This window comes from Rissa tridactyla, chromosome 2, assembly GCF_028500815.1.
Source record: "Rissa tridactyla isolate bRisTri1 chromosome 2, bRisTri1.patW.cur.20221130, whole genome shotgun sequence".
Classification (NCBI taxonomy): domain Eukaryota; kingdom Metazoa; phylum Chordata; class Aves; order Charadriiformes; family Laridae; genus Rissa; species Rissa tridactyla.
The window spans coordinates 105,717,531-105,740,795 of NC_071467.1; the positions used below are offsets into that span (position 1 = coordinate 105,717,531).

A 23,265-nucleotide genomic window follows, 5' to 3' on the forward strand; every position below is an offset into this window, starting at 1 on the left:
CACTTTCCCCCACTCACAGTCCCTGCCCTGAGGATCGTACTATTCCATTGATAGACCCTTATATCGTTTTACAGACGCTTGGTATCATACGTTCATTCAAAAATACCAAAATACGAATAACTCATATTTGCTGAATAGAATTTGTAATACGGCATCTTCAAAGCGGTAAAATTCTTATCGTGTCTTTCTGAAGGACTTTCTTACACTGACTTATTTTCCCAAATAATACCAGAAACAAAAAAAAAAAAGAAAAAGAATAAACTTCCCCAGGGACTAAAGCAATCAGTTGCACATGTCTTCTCATGTATTTTAAAAGATCTTGCAGATGCACTGCTACTGACTTTAAGCATAGCTTTGCTGTCTTAGGAATGCACATCAGCTGCGGAGGCATCTCCTCAAGCCATCTGGGTCACGTGCAAACATAAAATGTGACATTCATTAAAACATTCTTTAGGAGAGAGCCACTGTCAGTCCACAATGCATAAACAAGGGCACTACTATTCTGCCTTTAAGTACAGCAGATCATTCAGTGATAAACAAAAACAAATCCACCAAAACAATTAGAATATAATTATTAGCATGCCCACACTAAGTTTTCACAGCAAATCAAGTAAGTAGCTTTAGAGACAGCCAGTTCCGTTCTTATTGAGGTTTATCTCATAATGCAATTTCAGATGTTCACATTGCTGAATATGACAATTGTAACCAAATTGTAAATTTAAATTGCAATAATCTCAGAGGGGAAAAAAAACCACAGTAGGAATCAGAAGCGTACAAACTGGTACCTTCGAAATGAACAGTAATACTTTTTCAGGCAGAATGCCCTGAAAGACCAAGCGCCTTTCGAGAAAAGAGTGAAATATCTGCCCTGTGCTCCAAAGTTCATTACCTGTTAAAATTGCTTAAGGTGTGGGACACGGTGGCCTGGGGTTGCCTGTGCTGAATGGAAAAACGCAACTCATGTCTACTGACAGACGTCCCTGCGAAGCCAATGCAAAGGGGGCAAAGGTGGGCGTAGGGGGAACAAACTGTAGCAAATACTGAGTGAAGGAAGTAGGGACTGAGCTTGCGTGGGGCTGACTTTCTGGCATTCCTGGAAAGCAAGCACCGAGACATGGTGCTTGGAAAGACACCACCAAGAGAGAGTCTGAACTTCCCTTTTTCTGCCTCAGTCCAGTTCCCTGGTGCCAAACAGGCACCAGAGAGGTAGATGAAGCTTTTGATGTCTCAGTACAAATGGGCACAATCAAACTGATGTTCAGACCTTCTACCAGAAGTCTCACTTTGGTCCTGCTCTTCTACTGTCGGAAAAATTCTGCCTAAACATGACCCTCTTCAACCTGTTCACTTTTCTGGAGCCACTCGCCTGTTAACAAATGGCTGAACCCAGCTCACTGAAGCCAAATACCAAAAGCGGGCGCTGCTTTTTAGTTTTGTAGTAGTATATCTAAACCGTTTTCATTTTAGAACCAGAAAAGGAACTGATTTTTCAGAATCTGCTTTTAATAATCTGGAACTGAAACAGGTAAAACCAAACTCAGTTCAGTTGACCTTCAGTGCCGTTCAGCGAAAGGACTGAGAAGTGAAGCTATTAGGTGTTGGTCTGTCTGTCAGGAATTGTAATTCAGTAACTTTCCTTTTAGAGTTGCAGTCCTTACACAAGCATCTGCTGTTAGTGACTGAATAGCAAAACTGTTTGCAATAAGGCCGTAAGAATCAGGCTCTTGTAAAGTATTCTGGTGCATCCTGCACATCATAGCATGTAATAGCTGACTGCTCTAGGACCGCACTATATTTTGATGGAAAATTCAGATCTGCAGTAGGAAAGTGAGAACATTATACATGCACTGCCTGAATTAGAAGAATTACTCTGCCAGTGCTCATGGCATAATTCCCTGTTTTACTCATTAAGCAAGAAAGCAGGAAAACTATGGGATATTCCTCGTTCAGGAAAGGCTTACATTTACAGAGTCAGTTCACTTTTCATGCTTTTGAAAGGAAATTTAATGCTGCTATAACATTAATGATTATTATTACTCCTTGGTGGAGGAAAATGGAATCAGCCTGGACAAAGTTTCTGTACGTAGTCAGCAATTATATACGTTCCAGGCAGCCCCCGTGTCTTAATTAACCACACACAAAAAAAATGAGAAGTCTTCCTCGGCGGAAAAATAACTTCACGAAGCTCATGAACCCTGCCTCGTACCCCCTGTCGCTCCGCTAACGGCCACAGGGAAAAAGCTCACACCGACAAAACCCCTCGTCCGCGAAGCCCTTCCGTTTCTCTGTGGACCCCCACCGTCGCTACATCAGCACGCAAGGCACAGTTCGTCCCCCTCCCTTCTTCAAGGGTTTGCAAACACCACGGAAGCACAGCGCATGATCTACGAACATCCCCCTCCCCCTGCCCCGCTCTGCTCCGCTCCGCTCCGACGGGGCGCCGCCGAAGCGGCTCGTTGTTGGCTTTATTTAACCCCCGCCTCCCCCCGCCACCTCCCGCACCCCGCACCAACGCGCACCCGCCGGGGCGCGGATGGCGTTTCGCCGCCGCGCGTCGCTAGGAACGCGGCCGGTGAAACGCAAGCCCCGCAGAACGAGTCTTCAGACTGAGAAAACACACAAAAAAAGAGGCAAGAGTAGGAAACCGAGGACCTACCTATGGAAGCCATCATGACAGAAGCTCCCTCGCAGAGCCCAGGCTGCGCGAAATCCTCGTCCCCTCCCGCTGGGCCGGTCGCGCCGCATGCCGTGTGCGGCTCAGTGCAGCACAGCAGCCAGGCGGGCCGCTCCGCCACGCAGGGGCTTGGGAAAAGCCACTTCCCCCATTTGCCACCTTTAATACCATCCGCTCTCCCCCACGCGTTACAGATTCACGGCAAAGAGGATTCCAGTGCGTACAGCGAAAGAAAACCGGGCTCCCGCTCTCAATACAGCCGTTCGGCTGAAGACGGCCGGAGTTCAACCCATCCGGGCGGAAATAATTCCACGATTGTTGCTGGGCTAAGCTTTGCCGCTCGCTCTTCAGGCAGGCTACCCATTCAGTGCACCCCTGCTCTGCTGACTCCACCTCATTTGCATCTGACTTTTTTTTTTTTTTTTTTTTCCCCCTTTCCCTTTCCCTCCCCCCGCCCGGTTCTGGCAGGGGCTGACACCGCCTCTCGCACGCACAGCGCTGCCCCCAGCGCATCTTCCGCTCGGCGCCACGCAGCGCCTCGGGAGCCGCGGGGGCATCTCGGGGATTAAAAGCTCACTGCCCTTCTCTGACTCCGAGGACACAAGCACGACCTTTGGGCTTGGGGTGGGGGTTTTTGCCTTTTTTTTTTTGTGTGTGTGTGGGTTTTTGTTGTTGTTGCTGTTTGTTTAGTTGGTTGGTTGTTTTTTTTTAAGCAGATGCCCAGTTCCCCGCCGCTTAATTTGACCCTACAGATTTGTTTCTTTCCGAGAGACGCAGGACGCGGAACCGAGAAACGACAGATAAGTGCTTTTTAAATGTGGACCAAACCCCAGCTGCTCTAGAATGCCAAACTGGCTCAACACTCTTGGATAAATTTAGCATCCAGAGCTCTCAATAAAGTTTGACTCACTTCCCCAGACTTCTTTACCCAAACACCACGTACAATGCTACTGTGTTGCATTCAACAGCACCCAGCATTGTTCAGAGCAGGTTTATTTACGGGTCAGAAAGATGAATGGAAACACTGCAGCACCACAATGGGCAGCACGTTTCCGCCCCAGATTGTTCTTCAGGGTCCCAGGGCACCGGATTTTCTGAAAGGATGACTATAGGAAATTACTTGATATGGACAAATATGACCATTTAAAGCTTTCCTGCAATGAATTACTTGATTGCTTTCAAATTTCTAATGGAAACATATTTTTGAACGTGTGTACTAAACCATTTTGATAGCTTTAAAATATATAAATTGACTTGATTATAGAGATGAGTACTGGTAAACTAATTAGAATTTTGCTTTCTTCCACAGACCAAAAGGTAAACTAAATCAAATTCCTTTATACGAAGGAATAGCATAGCAACTGCTCCTATTAAACAGCTTCGTAATGGTTGCACCCAAACCACCTCAATAGCAAGGATTAGTTGTGATACACATCACACCATCAGGTAAAAAACGAGGAACAATCCTTGCCACAGAGACAGACCAGGTTATTAATGCAGCAGTCCACAACTGCCATCAGTTCCTTTGATTAATTTATTATGCAACTACACTTCCTCTATATGTTGGATGCTTGCTGGCAGAGACAAATGCAGTTGAACACAATCTTCAAACTCCTATAAACAATAATTATTAGAGAAAATTGCTCTCCATAAAAAGCATTCCTGGCTCTGCATAAAAAGCACTGTAATCACAGGAAACCTTTGGATGTCCCATTTCCTTCCTGATCTGCAAGTCTTGGAAGATTTGCTTGTTCAGCTATTTACACTTGATGAATTAGAAGAGAACCAAGAAGATAAGAGTGGTCTGAGATACCACACGAAGGCTGGGTTAAGCGAGAAACTGTTCAAAGTAACATATCAATGTAACGTAAGTAGACACGAGGTAATGAAAAGCAGTAATATACTTGAGTTTTGTCAACATTTTACCAAATTTATCCTTTATTAAGTTTTTGGTTTTTTTTTTTTTTTTTTTTGCTTTCTAACTGAATCAGACCTGGTTATATTTAGGGGGCCATTCATAAATGAAACCTCTTTGACATGAAAGGGAGGGGAGTGTTGGATGTCTCGGGTGAGGAACTAGTTGGGTTTAGGTGAGCGCAGTTTGTAAGATAATGGCACCCCAAAAGGAGAAGGTCTGTTACTTGGCAAGGAGAATTGCACAGCACAGAGTCCTTCACAGATCAGGTCCTCCATCCTCTGCCAGGTAGGTGGTGGTGTTTACTCATAGAGCAAGGCCTGTGTACAGTTCTCCTAGGTAAAGTGCACAAGATTCCCAGTTTCATCAGAACCATCACACTGCAAGATCCATCCAAAGGAGCTTAAAATGCAGGGCTTGAATTGTAACACGGACCTTTCTCTAACAGGACAACCTGCAGTGAGGGTGGCTATGCCATGGCTCTCAGACGCAAATTCAGCAAACTCTACAATTTGTACAGGAATCACATACGTTTCCCCACTGCTCCCACGATTGACAGAAATGTGGGAGTCAATCTCAAGCAATAGTGCATTTCAGATTTTGTCTGCTAGGTGTCTGAATATGAATGGCTTCACAAAACAGCAGGACTAACTCAGGTGTAGAAAAACACAGACTAATTTTATTTTTGTCCTCTTCTGCAAGAGGGAATAAACAGAAAGAATTAACATAGGGGAGAATAGCATCTTAAAAAACATAGAGCAATATGACCTTTGGACTGTAAACACTTAAGTGGGACTGAACGTGTTATTTCCTCTCTGTCCTCACTCAACACTGGCAAGTCTGTAATTCTGAAATTAAAGAACATCTTTGACTTCTGAATGCAGCAGACCAGACTTTCCCAGGCACTCAAACACAGGATTGTTTCGAGACTTTAATTGTTTTGAAAAGGTGTGCTCACAGCTGTACTTCAGTTTTTGGAACTTTCTTCTCCTTCAGCCTTCCCTCAAACTACATGGGTCACACTCTGGCACATCACAGCCATCGACTGCCACATCATATAGTAGGAGGCCTCACCCTGGAAGATTTGCAAAAACTTGTTTCACGTAATCATAGCAAGGTAAGTAATTGTTCCCATGGATTTTTGTTAATTTAAGCTTTTCCAGACAAAAGGACTAGTAACATCTCAAAAATGCATGCTACCTCTGTGCACTGCTAACTAGCATCAACAGGTACATGTAAAAACAATCCACATCTGCCAGACTGCCTGCTCGTCCAATCCTGTATTTCTGTTAAACTGCTGATGAATTTTTGCCAATGGCTTATCCCTCGCATCTTCAGAACAAGCCAAAAATAGCAATGGACTTCTCAGCTTCGGATTCTTCTCTTTTTTATATACATGTAAGATTTTACTCATATATACTTCAATGAATAGATACATAGATAGTTATTGGTCAAATGACAGAATTATGTGGGGAAATGCATCACTTTTTCCCACTGAAAGGGAAAAATGGAAACTAAACTCTCTAAAACTTAGTGCTTCAGAAACCTCTCACAGTCAATTTTTCACTGGTTCTTATAAAGGAAAAAAAAAAAAAAAAAAAGAAAAAACTACCCCACCCCCCCCCCATCAGTGTATGATCAAGTTTAACTAAATAGGCACATCTGCTTTGAGACCATGATCAAAAGTTACAACACTGAAATGTTGTATAAACACAGTTTTTCCTGTGTAATAATTTGATTATGTAAACAGCATTTTTTTGGCATTTACAACTTCAGAATTACAGTTTATTTTATCGCGTGAATTTTAGAAATTATGAACTCTCATAGCTACCAGTGAACATAATGAAAAACTGCGTTCAGCACCTTTGGAAATGCCACCGTTTTTTCAGCTAATAGGTGCGTATTCCAAGTACAGTCGGTTATCTTGGACAGCAAAGATTAAAAAAAACTTACATAAATAAATAAATACCAGATAATGATACTGCTTTCTCTCAAGAGAAAATGCCTTTGGACTAGAGCTACAGGAAGGACGTTAAGCTGCACGCTGCACAATTAAGCTTTCAGATGTATTGCTGCTGACCAGAATTCAGAGCCCCTGGGCACAAGCCTGCATTTGCCATCTAATTGATGGGAAACGAGAGCTTTGGAAGAATCATGTTCATTTGGTCACCTAAGGCTAGGTAATAAACATTGCACAAGGGAGGTTTTATGCTATTGTTGGAAGCTGACAATTCCAGACCAAAGGAGTATTTTTACACGAGTTTCACACTTAAAGACTTTAAGTAGTCTAGTAGAGTTAGCCCTTTATCCTCAGTCCTATTCAGAGGACTTCCTCTAAATCAAGCCACGGATTTGAATTCAAGTTTTCCTCCTGCAAGAAGCCTGCGCTACCATTATTCTAACCTGTATTAAATAGTAACGTGAATGAACCAAGCCAGAAAAATCTGGCTGAAAAGCATCATAGTTTTCAGACTTCCACAGGAACACCTGGTTGACGTCCTTGCTGATAATCATGCACATGTCTCCTGTGACACATGAATACTCAAACTGGCTATTAGATTTGCATGGAAAAAGCTCCTCCTCCTTCTAAATGGGATTTAGAAAATGTCAAAGAGTTAGGTTCAGCTGGTGGAAAATGGAGAAGACAATCACACTTGTAAATGCCACTGGCTTTAATAGCACAACTGTACAGACCTGTCGAGACCCGAGGGATAACAAAGAATGTCACTGCATTGAAATTCCCATAGTTACTTCGCTGGTTGCAATGCTGATACACGCTGAACTCTGAACTCACATCCCTCAGCACTGGGCAGACGGAGCTGTAGGGGGATTTCTCAGACTGTGAAGTGCCAGAGCTGCGACTGTCAGTGCTAACGCTCCCTTGCTTTGGTATTCTCTCCTGGCAACTCTATAGGTGTTTTCTGACCTGCTTTTCTTCTCAGAGTAACTCAACCTGAAGGTTCCAAAACGCACCAGTTTCCTGAATGATGTCTGAAAATAGTTCTTTGACACGCAGGTATTTAAGAGTTTCTTAGTGCATCTACTTGGTAAGCTAACTCTGGGGCTCAGCAATGATCTAAATAGACTGGTTATACAGTATGCTCCCTGACAGAGTAAATACAAGTTGGAATGAAATTTCTAGAACAAATATTGCACGCAGATCATGTATTTTGAACATATTCAACATTCCCAATATTTTTTTCTAACGTTTTCTTAAACTTTGCGTTCTTTTTCAAACATCCTTTATAATGAATTCAGCGCCAAAATATTTGTGGCAGTTGAACACAGGCAGGCAGAGTTGCAAATTGCTAGGCTGCCACTCAAACATAGAAAGAAATGGTAAGATAGAAGAAACAAAATTTAAGCACAGCAGGAACATTTTCATTAACATACTTAGCTATTTCACGTAGCGTTTGAGCTTGATCTTAGAATTTCAAGGGATATGAGCGCTGTACAAGTTGCCTCTTTCTTACATAGGTCTCAGCTTTCAATGAAATGCACAGTTTATGCATCCTTTAGTTCTAGGCAATTTTATCAACTCTTTGTGTCATCTCCCAGCTGGGCATCAAATCAGTTTGCACAGAATTACAACCAACAGGCACCCTTCAAAAGCACTGAGTGAAGAGTACTAATGACGTACTCTCTGATGACCAGATATGAAAGCAGCACCGTGCAGCCATATGGGGCACTCAAGGCCACTGAAGGCAGTCTTTGGGCCACTCAAGGCAGTCTTTGAAAAGCTTGGGAGCATCTGAAACGCAGGCTTTAGAGAAAGAATCAAAGCCTTAATATTGTGTGGCTGTCAACTGCCAGGATATGCAGTGAAGAGGGTTTCTAGTGGACTGTATTGCTAAGCCTGCAGGTGCCGTTTCCTCTGGTTCCAGCTTTTTCCTCAGTTAATAACTCCTTTTGAAAAAAAGGCAGTTGCTTCATTTTAGATTCACAGTATTATAAAAAAGTGAGCCAAGACCAAACAAATAGCAGACTAACTGGACTAAAGTGAGGTGCCCCAAACAAGGAATGAAGTCTACAGAGTGGGTCTTGAAGGAGAACCTATCAGCAGTTATTTGTTTTAATGGTATTAGCATGGGACCAAGGACCAGTAAGACATGTTAAGCTACCATTGATGGAAGACTTATAACCTGTAAAAGACTTAAAGATGTCCCGAGCTAAAAACTTTAGTACGTATGAGTTCCTGTTGGACAGCATTTTTGTCACAAGATCCACCATTTCTTCAACACAGTTCAACATTTGACTTGCGGACAAAATGAGTGTGTAAGAAAGTGGGGAGCTTCTTTCTACGTTTAGGGTCCCTGTCACTTGGATACTCATTTCCCTGTGAGAAAAGCTAATTCACATTTGCTATTTGAGGTGGAAGACTCCACGTAACTTTTCAGCAGTGTCTTGGTTCAAATGGATAATGCAGACAGGGCCAACCTGTTGTTGACTTTCCCTTTTTAGAGGGACAGTCTCGGTTCTTGTGTTTGCTTATCCATCAGTGCTTTCCCTGCACGGAATGAAGAGTCACCCAGTAAAACCAAGAAAAAAAAAAAAAAAAAAAAAAAACTTTCTCAGAAGGTGAGACACACAGTATAAACCAGAAAGTCTTTCCAAATCACTATATACTCAAATTTGTTCTCCAAAGCAATTTTAACAGGGCAGGATACGGCTTAAAGCTTGTTCTGATCTGCAAACACAGTGTTGTGTCCAAATGAAAATTCTGCTACAAAAATGAGAGTAGGAGGAAGAGGAGGCATTGACTAGCTTCACCAATCATCTCTTCAGTGTAACGGCTGAAGCACCTAAGCATCGTCTCTGTGGTTTGGTTTTCTTTGGTTGGTTGGTGTATTTTTTTTTTTTTTTAAATTCTGCAGGATTGTAGAGGAGCTGCACAAGGAATTACATACATGTGTACTAGATTATGCATTCTGCTTGCACTCAATGTATTTTCCATGGCTATCTGTAGCACGTGAATTTATCTCATGTTCAACGTGATGTTCGACCTGTAAGTCACACCAAACCCTGCCCCTTGCAGAAGTTCAGCTCGCAAGACTGTGAGAACATTTTACCATGAAACACCTTTGTCTTGACATAAGCATCAGATTTAAAGAATTTTTGATTCTGTGATAAGATACAACATTGGCTACAAACAAAAAATATATTCAGATTCCAGAGTATTTTATCAAACTGCAGTATCCAAAAACCAACCAAGACAGAGTATGCTTTAGACAATAAGCTTTCTTACGAAAACTGACTAACAAGAATGGCATCTTTCCTCAGCTTTAACTCATCAGCCAAAAAAAAATACATTTATATTATCCCACCGTTTCTTCAACACACATTATCTTCCATAGACTTGGCACTCCCCAGCCTTTTATATTCAGGTATGTATTCCTTACTCCTCTGAATCAATGACATGTTAGAATTTTTAGTGAGTGCCTGAAATAAGTACAGATTTTGTAAAGTTTTACATAGGAACACGTAACATGGCTATAAATAAAACCAGTCCATATTTAGTTAGCTAAATGGATTAATCTCCAAATAATTTCACATCTCTAAACCAGAGAATAAAGCTTTGGTAAGTTAATCAGTGTGCACTGGGAGAATATCTCCCACAAAAATCTCAGCCAAACTGAGGGGGGCGGGGGAAAGCTCAATTAAAGCTGATGACCAAACAGCTCAGTTGTGGCACTTAAAACGATAACCATTTTGGTTAATATGGCTCACTACCAGTATGGCATAGACTACCAGTATTTTCAAGTTATTTCCAGTTTCAATTTGGTTCTTCTGTTACAACATATTTTCCACCATTCAAACTGACGCAAATTAAATAAAATCATTAATCTATTCAGCACACGAAACAGAACACACCTTTGCTGCGAATTTGCATTACCAGACTGAAGTTGCTGATAATAAGTATTGCTTCTTTCTCCGCAGGCCACAGAGGATACAAAATTTCCATGTTTGTATTTGAAAGATATGTTAAGAAATGTATTATAATACGTGTTGCAAAGAGAAGGAGGTCTATGACAATAAAGACTCGAAAATACATCGTCATCTCCAAACTTTGTGCAACAGAAAGTTTGTACAGAGGTTAGTTTTACTGAGCTGAATGTGTCAATGAAAGTAATCCAGGGAGGAAAAAGTGTCACACAGATCATAGCACGTTGTGTTGGCTTCAGTGTTCACAACAGCCAAGAAGTGGCCTCTGAACGTTTCTGACTACGCTTTACAGTATTCCACATGCTCTTTCTGGAAGACCTGATTAAGTTCATGTCGGTAGAATCCAAACAGGAAAACCAAGTCCTTTCCTACTTGCTCCTGAAGCCTATAGAGGCTTCATATGCACTAGTAAACGGTAAATTCTATCATAACTAAGAAACATTAGCTGTTTCATTATAAAAATATTATGGAGATGAGCACTAGATTTAGCCACGAAATAAACATGGTCAAGGTCAATTGCAGGACAATGAAAAACATAACACAGACCTTGTCTATCTGCCTTGTAGTAAATATCATAAATTTCTTGTCTCTACTTGTATTTTTTATTGCTTGTTAATAGCCTCAATGTTTAAAACAAACAAACAAACCAACCCAAAAGTATCAAAAGAAAACAACTCCGAAAAACCCCAACCCCAAATCACAACAGCAGCATAAACCAAGATGAACCTCTGTTTCCAGGAGGACAGAGCTTATGATAACCATCCACTGAAGTGGATGGACTGATGTTCTAGGCAAATAAACACAGAAGTCTGGAAAAGTTCCATACCTATCTCTTGCTTTGGACGTGTATACCTTACATAAACAGTTAAGAGAACGAGAGGAAGGCACTTATAAAAAAAAATATGATATGAAACCTTTTCCTATTGTGGAGAAAGATTTTTGCACAATATAAACTGGGAATTTTTCCTTCTCACAAATTAGTATTGCTTTTATTCCCCATGCTACTAACCGTCCCGACACACAGCAAAGGTTTTCGGTTCAGAACCTTGACTTTTTTTATTGAACAATTAAGCAGTACGTTTCACTCCCCTTGCAACTCAGTGCCTGGAAGAAATTACAATCCTGGAATAACAGTATTAAATTACAACAGTATAAAATCATAATCAGTAATAGAATTATGCAGTAACGAGGATATCTGTTAGGTTGTGAGTTTGTCTCCCAAGAGATTTATGAAACACTCACCATTCTACTGGGTGGTGTAACAGAGTAAGCCTATGTTAGTTAGTGGTGGGAATTTAGGATTACAATGTCTCTGTCAGATGAAAACAGTCTGTATGAGAAGAAATTGTGGAGATACACCAGTGTCTGGTCTTGAAGAGTTCCGTGACAGCACAAGCGATGACCTTTTGATAATTTTTAGAAAAGATGCAGCTTGTATGCATAACACAAGCTTTGAGTACAGTACCTATGCTAACCTCCGTGGCAGGTATGAAAAGGCAAGGCCTTACGCAATGCCTGAAGGCTCTGAGATTCCTCATACTAGCAGCAGTGCTATCATTCCACCATACGCACTGCTTGAACCACCCGAGTTTACCTAGGCTCTTCAGAAAAGACGGAAAAACAGGACATCGTGTCTTCTCTTTCTCAGTACATGGATAAAGGATTATAGACAATCTTCCCTTGTCCACAGATCCCTGCCTTCTGCTGCAAGATAGTGCCCGTTTGTGAATACAGATTTTCTGCAAAGCTCTGTCTATGCTTTAGCCAGGGCTGAAGAAGGGGCAGCTCCTCACGTCCAGCCCGAGGGGTGGAGTGGCAGGGGTGGTCAGCCAGAGTTCAGTCCTCTGGCAAAGAGCTTGCTGCGTTTTCATTTGTTACTTCTATATACAAAGGGACTCCAATTAGCTGTATGCTGTCTGAGACAAGACAGCCTTTATAAGCTTCGAAATGGCTTAGAAATAGCGCTTCTGTTCCTCCACTGATGTCTGGGACTCTCCCATGGGATATACAATGGCTATTGTGTTACTGAGAGCACTGTATTTGGGTTCTATCTGGAGCCTACTTTTTCATGGGGTATTTATAAAGCTAGCCAATTTACAGGCTGCTCAAGTTTGCCTTAAGAAACATGGTGTCTTTCAAAAGCTAATTCCGAATGAACTCTGTGGGTGCTGTATTACTTGCAAGCTATGTAAAGTCAGTAAAAGGGTCATGAAACCATGGCAGCAAGTGATCGCTGAAGCAGCAATGTTGACACGAAAGGACTTCATCCCTGAACACGGACTGAGGGAGGTTAAACTTGCTCCCATCTGAGAAAGAACAAGGCTCTGGAAAGGAATCCTGCTCTTTCTAGCTGGCCCAGGCACTGCATCTCTAAATAAATGAATAGGGAGGAAGAAGGGGTAGGGCATAGCTGATGAGAGGGACAGATACTGGACTGACCACTGGACTGACTTTCCCTAACAAAGTGGTTTCACCTGGAAAGAAAATTGAGATTTCTAGGGCTAATAGAGCACCATTTTCTACAGGGTTTTGTCAGGCTTCAGTGAAGACTGTGCCCTCCTCTTCAATAAATAGTTCAAGAATCACAATTAGATGCATTCAAGATAAGGTACACAGTTTACAACAAGAATAACTTGCAAAAGAACAGATCATTTTTCATTTTGTATGCAGAAAGATTGGATGTTACTGTAATTCTTGAATACAGAATACACAAAATCATGTATACTTTTATACTTTTCTAAAGCCACAGTAGTTCTGCCTTGGTATCATAAGTGCTAACTACACTGAAAGCTATTCTCTACAAGGAAGTGGGGAGGAAATAAGACAGTAACATATCTAGATAATTGGTGGCCAGATGTTACAGCATTCTCACTACTAACTTAGAATGCAGATAAGCAGGAAAGCTGAGATGCAAAACAAAACAATTTTGAATTCAAGGGTGATCTGAACTGAGACAAAAAGGGCAGTATCTCAACAGCAGAAATTAAGACTCCAGAGTCCATGACTCCAAAGACCTGAATCTGTTGAAATCTCTGGAGAAGTCAGTATGTTTCCCAACTTGTACTAAAATAAAAACCATGAAAGCATTTAAAAGAAGAGCAAGGCTGCAAAGGAAAGTACTAAAAATTGTGGCTGTAAGAATTCTTACAAATTGCATACTGAGTCATCTTTGTTGCATGTGCATTAGCGCAGTATCAACCACCAGAATAGCTACTTATGTTCCCTTCAGACTCTTGGCCTCATTCAACACACAAAACACAACTCTCTTGCTCTGGCCATGAATTAGGGATTGTTAGCAAAAATAATGAGAAGACATCTTCTTCACTTCTTGCCAAAGTCAGAAGATGCAGAAGCAAGTAAGTGCAATAAATAGATACTTACTGTAGATATAGGCAATAAATAAAGTAGAACAGTAAAGGGAAATGAGGAAAAAAAGAAAAAATATTTAAAGTGGGATTCTAATATTGCCTCTGGCAACAGAAGTTTCTGTGCTCTGGTGGGAACTAACTAAGATTTCTTAGTGGTGCTTGCTAATGGTGTATTGCATGCATTCTAGCTGACCCGCCTCAGCCACCTTTAACCTTTATCAAAGGACATTATGTTTGCGGCTAAAAGCAAAGCCATAGGGAGCTGAGCACTTAACCTGTAGCATTCAGTACACCTTGAGCACCATTTTTAAAGGGGCATTCAAAGGGACAATTACCTGCTGTGGTCTAAATTAGAGTAATTATTTTTAATGTCCCATTAACTGAGCATCTAACCCCAGCATTTGGGAGATGACGGCGTTTGGAATTAAGCAGGACAATCACCAACAAAACAGAGAAACACACTGAAAGCCACAAAATTTTCGAGTGCCAGTCCTAACCCTTAGCAACAGCGATGGCGACCATTTAACAACCAAGTGTTCAGTACAATAACCCAACGTAAGTAACCTGTAATTGATTTGCTGAAGCTGCCCTAAGGAGGGCATCTACCACTAATTGTTTAAGTTGAGAGAATAAAAGGAAAAGCAACTGAAGCATAAAGAGATGTCTTGAACTGGGTAGAAAACTGCTTTATTACTAAAGATAATTTTATTCTGTGTTGATGTTTGATATTATTTGCTTTTGATAACTGTTAAATGAGGCAAATAAAACAGGAAGGTGTTTTTTTCCAAAGTTAAAAACACAATACTGTAACTATTATTGCAGCAAAATCCACCCTCGAATTTATTGGAAACTCTACTATCAAGAACCTGCCTGAGAAGACAGTCAGAGCCTAAGCAATAAAACTATATATACACACATGAATTAACATCTGAACATCTTCTAATGCATACAATTTAAATTGAGGTCTGTGATTTTTATTCTGGTTTCAAATAAATTATGTTGGCTTCCTTCTATGTCCAGCACTTTCTCATGCAGTCAGGTGAAATACTTGGGGTTTTTTTTAAACTTATCTTTTTTTTTTTTTTTTAAGAATTTCGCACAGGACAGGTGACAGGTAACAAAATCTAATTTGCAGTTAAGATTTTGTGATCAATATCATCTAGAGATGAGCTGTGACCCACATGAAATGTTCCAAACAGGGTGTTTTGCTTCTTTTTAATTTCTCCAGCCCCTTCCTCAGGGTGACAGCTATTTTTAGCAGGAAAGCGTTAAGGCCTTTATTAATAAAACTCATAGCTAGATCACATTAAATCTTTAACCATGTAATTATCAACTACTTTTCCACGATTGCGCATTTACAAACTTTATTCTGGCAAAACCCCACCAGAACATTCATTCCTTTGATTAAGGATCCTCCTTGACTTGAGCATAGCTACTGCCAAGCTCTACTGCCAGCTTCACTTTCCTGGCAAGATGTCAACATCCCTGTTTCCTCAGCTGGAGACAAAAAACTACTAAAAATCACAAGGAACTCAAGTCTCCTGACAGTACTCTTTTGATACTATCAAATATCATCAGAGAGATCATGGAACATATACAGAGAACAAAAGCAGAATAGCCTCAAACGCCGAATTGCATTTTCTCTTACTGCCAGGACGCAACTGCCTAAGTGCTCCTCACTGATTTTGGACACTGAACACGAACACAGGACTCCCTCTTGGCAATTAAGGGTATTGGCATTAAAATTTTCTTGCATAATTCTTCATTGTTTACTTCTTTTTGATATGATTCAAATAGTACTGCTAAATTGTATTTCTCTGACTTGCACATATCAAAAATCACCAGGTGTATGTCCTGTTTATAAAGGAATAAACACTGTTGTGTTATTTGCCTTCATACGCACTTCGGTTTCAAATTATTTAAGAAGTAGGTGTATCTATCTTACCAGGACTGGTTCTGTACAGCTCAGATGGGCTGCTGACCTTTTGGCAGGAGGGAATGCGCTGATGGTATAGTGGAGGTGTTTTCACTAGGAGAGAAGGAAAAGTACAATTCCTCTTCAGTAACAGTAAAATATTAATAGTGCTATTAAAATAAATAAAAAGAGACAGACATTTCCTTACCATATGATGTGTCTGGTGACAGGGGAAAAGCTGGTGTGGATGGGACAGCTTCATTTCCATTTTTTGTTGGGGAGATGATTCCCCCATCTATTTCATCTTGGTAAAATGCAACAGCCATCTAGAAAGGGCACAAAAAAAGCAAAAATTACAGTATGAAAATTCCTACTTAATCCTACAACACAGTGAGGCATTTTTCGTTAAGATTATAGAAAGTTTCATATAATCGGATCCACTGTTCCAGCAGAGAGATCTTGGAACACTGAAAACATGCAAACAGAGAGTACAAGAGCAGGACATCATTAAACAAGAATTGCATTTCTGAGATAACTACAGTCATTCGTTGTTCTTATTGCCACAATGCAACTGCCCAATTGCTTCACTTTGATTTTGGACACCGAACATGAACACAGGACTCCCTACTGGCCATTCACTTCAATAAATATGTCTTGAAAAATTCTTCATTGTTTACCTCCTTGGTCTCCCCTACAGGAACCGGTGATCCTGGATTTACAGCCTGGTCAGCAGTAGGAGACTTCATCCATCCACACCTGTTATACAAGGGCTGCCCAGGGACATTATTGTCATACTGCCCAACACTTAACTTTCTGATCCTTCCCCCTGCTGCATCACTATCTTGCGTACCTGTTGCTGAAAACAAATAGATAAACTGATTAATAAACTTTTTTTTTTCCCTCTCAGTTAGAGCTGTTAAAACGAACTTCACTATTGCGCCTTCACTGATTCTGTTCAAGAAGGCTCATGAAAGACATTTCATAATTTCTTTACAAAACACATGGAGGGGAAGGATAAAACCAATTGTATTTAGCCTTGCTGACACAAGTTGGAACATACTTGCAGCACGCCCGGTTCCAGAGGAGTGAAGCAGCACGCTTCAGCTGATGCTTATTTTTGGAAGAGGTTACTCCCAGTGCCACCAATAGAGCCTGCCAGCAGGGACCGCTACGGGTAGCCAAATGTGAAACCTCTGTGTCCACCCCTAACACGTAACAGCTCTCAGCACCAAAACCACTGCTGCTTTCCAGGACTGCATCTTCCCCGAAAAAAACCAGCTGCTTCTTAGCTAACACAGACCCTGGCCCTTATAAACCCAGCTCACTTTTTCTGACACACACTGCAATCACACTTCATCATAAAAATTAGGTATTAGATACACAGAGGACCTGTAACGTTTTGGAGTCTGAGGAACTGAGCACAAGAGTAGGCCGAGGCAGCAGAACAATCCAGAATATTCAAGGGCCTAAAGCAGCATTTGTTTCCAAAGTCACTGTTAAGACAGTGTCATTAGCTAGAGCTTTATGATTAGCAGGACTGTATACTTTAGTCATCTACTCCCACCAGCAGGCACTTTCAGAAAATTCCTGCAGCAATTGCTTTTCCTACCCTTCTTCGTAAGTCAACAATAAGGACGCCAGAGTAGTCCTTTCTGCGTAGTCATGGGACAATACAAAGTTGCGCAGCAACTTTTCAGATAATCTTCTGAGAGTTTTTATTGTCTATATATGTGCAAAAAGATCTTTGAGAATTAGCTATTTCTCTTAAAAGAAGCTGAGGATTAATACAAGAATTTATTTTCATTGGTCAGTGTCATTTAAACTCTTACAATCATTTCCAACTGTAAGTATGTGTTGATTAAGCACATCTCCTACAGACCCTGATCACAGAGCTGTTAACAGCAGGAGTCCAGAGCGCGTTCTCCATCTAAATCAGCAGGAGGGCTGACCAGCCACTTGGGTAAGAGAAAGATGACGAGTGTACACCTCCCACACACGTCCATTTCCTAATCTGAAGTAGCTGACAGAAGCCAGGTTGTAAAATTTGACATGCAGCAGAAGTGCCTGTATTATAGACATTTCACCTTGATTACATAGCACAATTATAGAGCATCAATGCACAAATAGGTTTCTGTATAGAAGAACACCTTTTATTTAAGATTAAAATACAGACAGGGATTTCAGACTAAAACCCATGGTACTTAAGTGATTCTGCACTGAGATACATATGCATCAACCTGAATAACTTGTTGGCAAGTAGTGGCTTATTCTAAAAATATTAATAAATCTCTTGTAAGCTACAGAATTAGATGCTTTGAAAAATCCAGCTCTGCTACCAAAGCCAGTGTGACAGTAATGACTACTTAAGCCAATAAATAAAATCCTGTTAGTCACTTTTGAAAATTCCACCAATAGGGTTAAATTTCAGGGTCTAAATTTAGTCAGTTATTTATCTTATCAAGTCAATATAAATATACCTAGAGCATCTTGGAAAGGACACAGCTGAGATTCTGTTTTTATGGTACAACTTTGAAAACTAAAATATTTTTTTAAGCACCCATATTTTAAACACTTATTTAACCCTTTGTTGCTTGACTAGAAACTTATGTGCGGTCTTTCAGGTGGAAAGAGTATCTTCTAAAGACACTGTGAGCAAGCTAGATGCATCGAACAAGATCTTTGAAGCCAGAAAAGGATACAAAATCACAAGTATCTCCCAAACTTCTTAAGTGATGCTAAAAAATCATGAAGATTTGTACTGAAATTGAAGATGCTTAGCAATGTAGACAGACTTCACACTAATCTAGAATTTGCCAACTTTTTGCATTGGAATTCTTTTTTTATTTGTAATTTCTGTAAAGAAAAATGAGTGGGAATCACTGTGCAGAATCTCAGAATTTGAAGAAATCATCTGAGACCAGGCACTCCCAGTCCCACCACTCCTCCCCAGGAAGCAACGGAAGCCAGGAACAACACATGAGAGTTTCACTCCATTTGTAACCCAGTTATTAAGGTACAGGCCGTTTCTTTCTGAATGTGCCTCTCCTACTTAACACAGCCATGTAGATGATGAGAGAGAACGTCTACCTTTTCAATGGGTCAAAACAGACCTCAAAATTTAGCACAGATTTGACTTGACATGCTAACGAGGGCTTCATTGTCAATGATATTCATACACTCATGTCATTAGTATTCACACACTCGTGAAGCTTGTAATTTCTACGAAGTTAATATGGTCCGCAGAAAGCTGCAAAGAGGTATCTCAGGAAAACTGGATATTTTCCTTAAATAGAGTGGAAGTGCTTTACATATAAAATTCCCAGCAGATGGTGGATAAAGGAGAGGAGAAGTTGAGCTGTTATATTGCAAGAAAGCTTAAAGCAAGTAACTTGAATCTAAGGGATGAAAATTAAGCAAAGCTGTCAGCAAAACCTGACTTTTACACAGTTGATTAGTTTCTCGAATGTACTTCAGAGCTGCCTCACAATGTAACACGTTGAGAGTTATTAATTTAAAAGGCATCTTTTGCAGTGTAAAGTGTCAGGAGCCAAGACTTCCTGGAAGTCACATCATATGTTTTTGTTCTTGTAGTTTAGTTTAAAGTTTTGGCAGAGCTTCACAAATATCCCATGAAGACATATTTATTTCTTTGAAAGCATTTTGTATACTCTCATTTCTCTCTTTTCCCTTGTGAACGACAAAAATAATTTTGTTTTCCCTGAAGAACAAATAATAACATTCCAACAGACTGGCATCAGAACTGCGTCAGGCATTTATCTTGTCAGATGGTTATCACCACGCCAACGCTACAGCTAACAGAGCACTGTCAGTGGTTAAAGGTTAGTCTTTGTCTGGTTTCTTTAGCTGCTTACCTTTCCTGGAGTACTACTGAGAAGTATTTATAACTGGTAGAAAGAAAACAACACTAAGCTCAAAATCTCGTCTGCAGTGGCATGTCAACAGGCGCTCTATCGCGTATATTAGCAGTTGTCCCACCTAAACTTCAAAAACTGCTACGTTAACTCTTCAAGTGTTACACATGTTTGTATTTACCAACTGCATGAGACACACCATTAAAAAGGTCCACTTTTACTTTCAATTGTCACAACTAGTGAGATGATGCTTATGTGCTTCCACATGATTCATCAGGCTTGTGGGCCACCCTCAAAACTACCTTTATGTGAGAGTGTGGCAAGCACAGCATATGTGGTACAACTCTGTGAGACCTTTTCTTGTGGAGGTGGAAAAACAAGCTGGACTGACAGCCCTTCTGCCCATTTTGGAAGTCCCTATCATGTGTGAAACAGAACTATCAGTCTTTTCCAAAAGCCATCATAGTCCATCTAAGACCGTCACTTAACTTCCACCTATCACAGCCAACTGTGCAAATTACAGTCAAACTGGAAACCCCTTACAAGAGATGATTATAAAACAAAGTTCATAAGAACTTTCAGCATCATCTTGTTCACCCCTCTATAAGGGGCTCTAAATAACCTGCAGGCTCCATAATGTACTTCAAATTATCAAAATAATAATTGCCATCCTTTAGTATTAAGGATTCAGAACAGAAGAGAACAGAACATTCCAGTCGGAAGGGTCCTACAATGATCATGTAGTCTAACTGCCTGACCACTTCAGGGATGACCAAAAGCTAAAGCATGTTATTCAGGGCATTGTTGCCCAGGGGCACAAGTTGCCCAGGGAGGTTGTGGAGTCACCCTCCTTGAAGACAGTCAAAAGCCATCTAGAAGTGGTACTGGGCAACTGTAGGAGACCCTGTTTGAGTGGGTGAAGGGAAGGTGTTGATCAGATGACCTCCGGAGGTCCCTTCCAATCTCACCATTCCATGACACAAAATAATCCTCAACTTTCAAAGGGCCCAACAAAGACTTTCCTTGGTGTCTGGAAATGCTTCTAGATATGGTATAATTTCAGACAGCCAGTCTGAAAAGCCTTCCTAGTGCTTTTCTTAACTTGCTTAACAAGTTGGTTCTGCTCATACACAGGTGACACAAGGGTGCATAAAAGGCTTGGCAAGGGGACAAAAATGCTTTAAATCAGACCATTCTTTGATTTAATAGCTCCAGTTTGGAATTTCAGATCATATTTTCTAATATATCTTTTAACCCCACAATAGATTTCTGTCTCCATATGTCTTGTAATAATCAGCTGCTAGAAAAAGCTAAGCATTTTAAACTTTAAATTGTGATTAAATTCAATTAAGATTACATGCACTTCATTATATCTGTGAGACACACTGCTTTTTCTTAATTTCTAGCACTGGGATGGAGTAATCTCATGAAAACATACAGGCTTGGCAGAATATACAGCAGCTACGAATGGAACTGAATAGAAAAGCAGCTATGCAGAAGATGACTGGGAGATCTTGGCTGTTGCCCTTGTGGCAAAAATCCAACTGCACGCTGAACTGTAATAGCAAGACAGTAGCCACCAGGTCAAGAAAAGTGATTACTCACCCCTATTCAGTATTTGTGAGGCCACATCTGCAGTGCTGCATCGAAAGTACAAAAAATTGGACTGAATCCAGCAAAGGGTTACCAAAACAGTCAAGGACTGGAGTACACAACATGAGAAGAGGCTGGGAAAACTGGCTTGCTCGCTCCCAATAACAGAACAGGCCCTCACTGCCTAATGCCTAACTGCCTGCAGGAGGCATTACAGAGATGCGGCCAGACTCTTCTCAGGGATGCAAAGTGGTAGGACAAGAGGCAACAGACAAGTTGCAGCAAGGAAAATTCTGACTAGATACAAGGAAAAAGAGCTGCACAGGGAGAGGGGTCAATCGCTGGAGCAGGTGTCTGAAAACGCTATGAAATCTACAACCCTGGAGGTTTTAAAGACTTGACTGGACACAACCGTGGGCAATGTGATCTAACTGAACCTGCTCTGAGCAGGAGGTTGGACCCAATGACTTCCTGAGGTTCCTTTCAACCTGAATCACACTCTGATTCTCTAACGCACTGGATCCCAGGGAGAAGAGATCAGGACCTCCCTCTCCCCTTCCCCTCCTCAGGAAGCTGTAGAGAGCAATGAGGTCGCCCCTCGGCCTCTTTCTCTCGAACCTAGACAACCCAAAGTCCTTAGCCACCCCTCAGAGGACATGCCTTGCAGCCCCTTCACCACCTTTGGTGCCCTCCTCTGGACACATTCAAGTACTTTAACATCCTTCTTAAATTGTGGGGCCCAGAACTGCACACAATACTCAAGGGGAGGCCGCACTAGCACTAAATACAGCAGGATAATGACCTTACAAAGCAGTTTTATTTGACAACACTGCTTTCAATCAACTGCAGAACAGTTTAGGAAATGCCAGATGTTGTCAAATCACTAAGAATTAACTTCATACTGGAACCATTAATTGTAAATTTTTCACATTTAAACATAAGGCCAAACACATTTTCATTTAGAGTATCTTTGGGAAATTAGCAAAGATCTCTATCGGCTTCAATGCTTAATGAAAACGTGTTAGATTGTTCAATTTTATTTGTAATTTTATAGCTAAATGGGTGATCAAAGCTTGTGTATAGATGTATAATGAATTAATTTCAACACTATCCCTTTCACAAGAGACAAAAGGTAACATTTATACATTTAAGAAAATATGACAACCATGTACACATGGTCAAGAAAACCACATGTGGTTTGAAGAAACAAAAGGAAAAATTACTAGGATGTATGTTTAATCAACCAACCAACACAAATCAACCATAATTAAAAAAATAATACACACAACAAATAACAGACTCTGCAGACAGACATGGAAATTATTGCTGCGTACAGGCACGTCACACACAGAGGAGTATAGAGAGGACCAGACAAAGCGATGCACTTAAAGTGAGCTTCTCACCATAGCTTCAACCTGTGCGAAAAGTTAGCATGACATAAAAGAGGCTCCACCAGTTCAACCCACAGATCAATAAAACTCAAGGTTCTCTCGAGAAATTAACAGTGAAAACTCCCACTAGGCTGTTTTTCCAGTGCCCCTTTCGCAGACCTCAGCATAGTCCTGAAGGCTGAAATAAGACTCTGGGGAGAATTATGTTAGCATTGCAGAAATTCCAGACGCCACTGCCTATACAGTAGTTAAAAAAAGATCTTCATAACTCCGACTACCCATTATGGTGAAACACGGGGATTCAACCCAACGGGAGGCTTAACAATTCATGAAGAAAAAAAAAGTCCAGAAGTTAATTTCTGACAGCAGAGCCTTCAGGGACTGCCCCACATACTAAAAAATGTTACCATACTATCCAAATCAGAAGTGATTTCCTCCTCTGGCACCATTTATCTTCTACAAAGTTTAAGATTTTTGCAGAAGGCATTTAATGATCAAGCTTTCAAGATAGCTTTATGCTTACACCAAAGCAATTCTTTCAGCTTTACAATCACTGTTATAAATTTAAAGGAAAAATAACATCTTCAAAGGTAG

At 40.8% G+C, this 23,265-nt stretch overlaps 1 protein-coding gene across 14 annotated transcripts in view; it reads right to left on the reverse strand.

Moving 5' to 3' along the window:
* Positions 1-23,265, reverse strand: part of TNS3 (tensin 3) — a 224,072-nt gene that overhangs the window by 38,064 nt on the left and 162,743 nt on the right. For all 14 annotated transcript variants that reach the window (XM_054193543.1, XM_054193529.1, XM_054193532.1 and 11 more), the window contains 3 exons: positions 16,493-16,671; positions 16,024-16,141; positions 15,846-15,929 (listed from right to left, as the gene is read on the reverse strand). In XM_054193543.1, the coding sequence (XP_054049518.1) occupies positions 15,846-15,929; positions 16,024-16,141; positions 16,493-16,671 (381 nt within the window). The remainder of the gene's footprint in view (positions 1-15,845; positions 15,930-16,023; positions 16,142-16,492; positions 16,672-23,265) is intronic.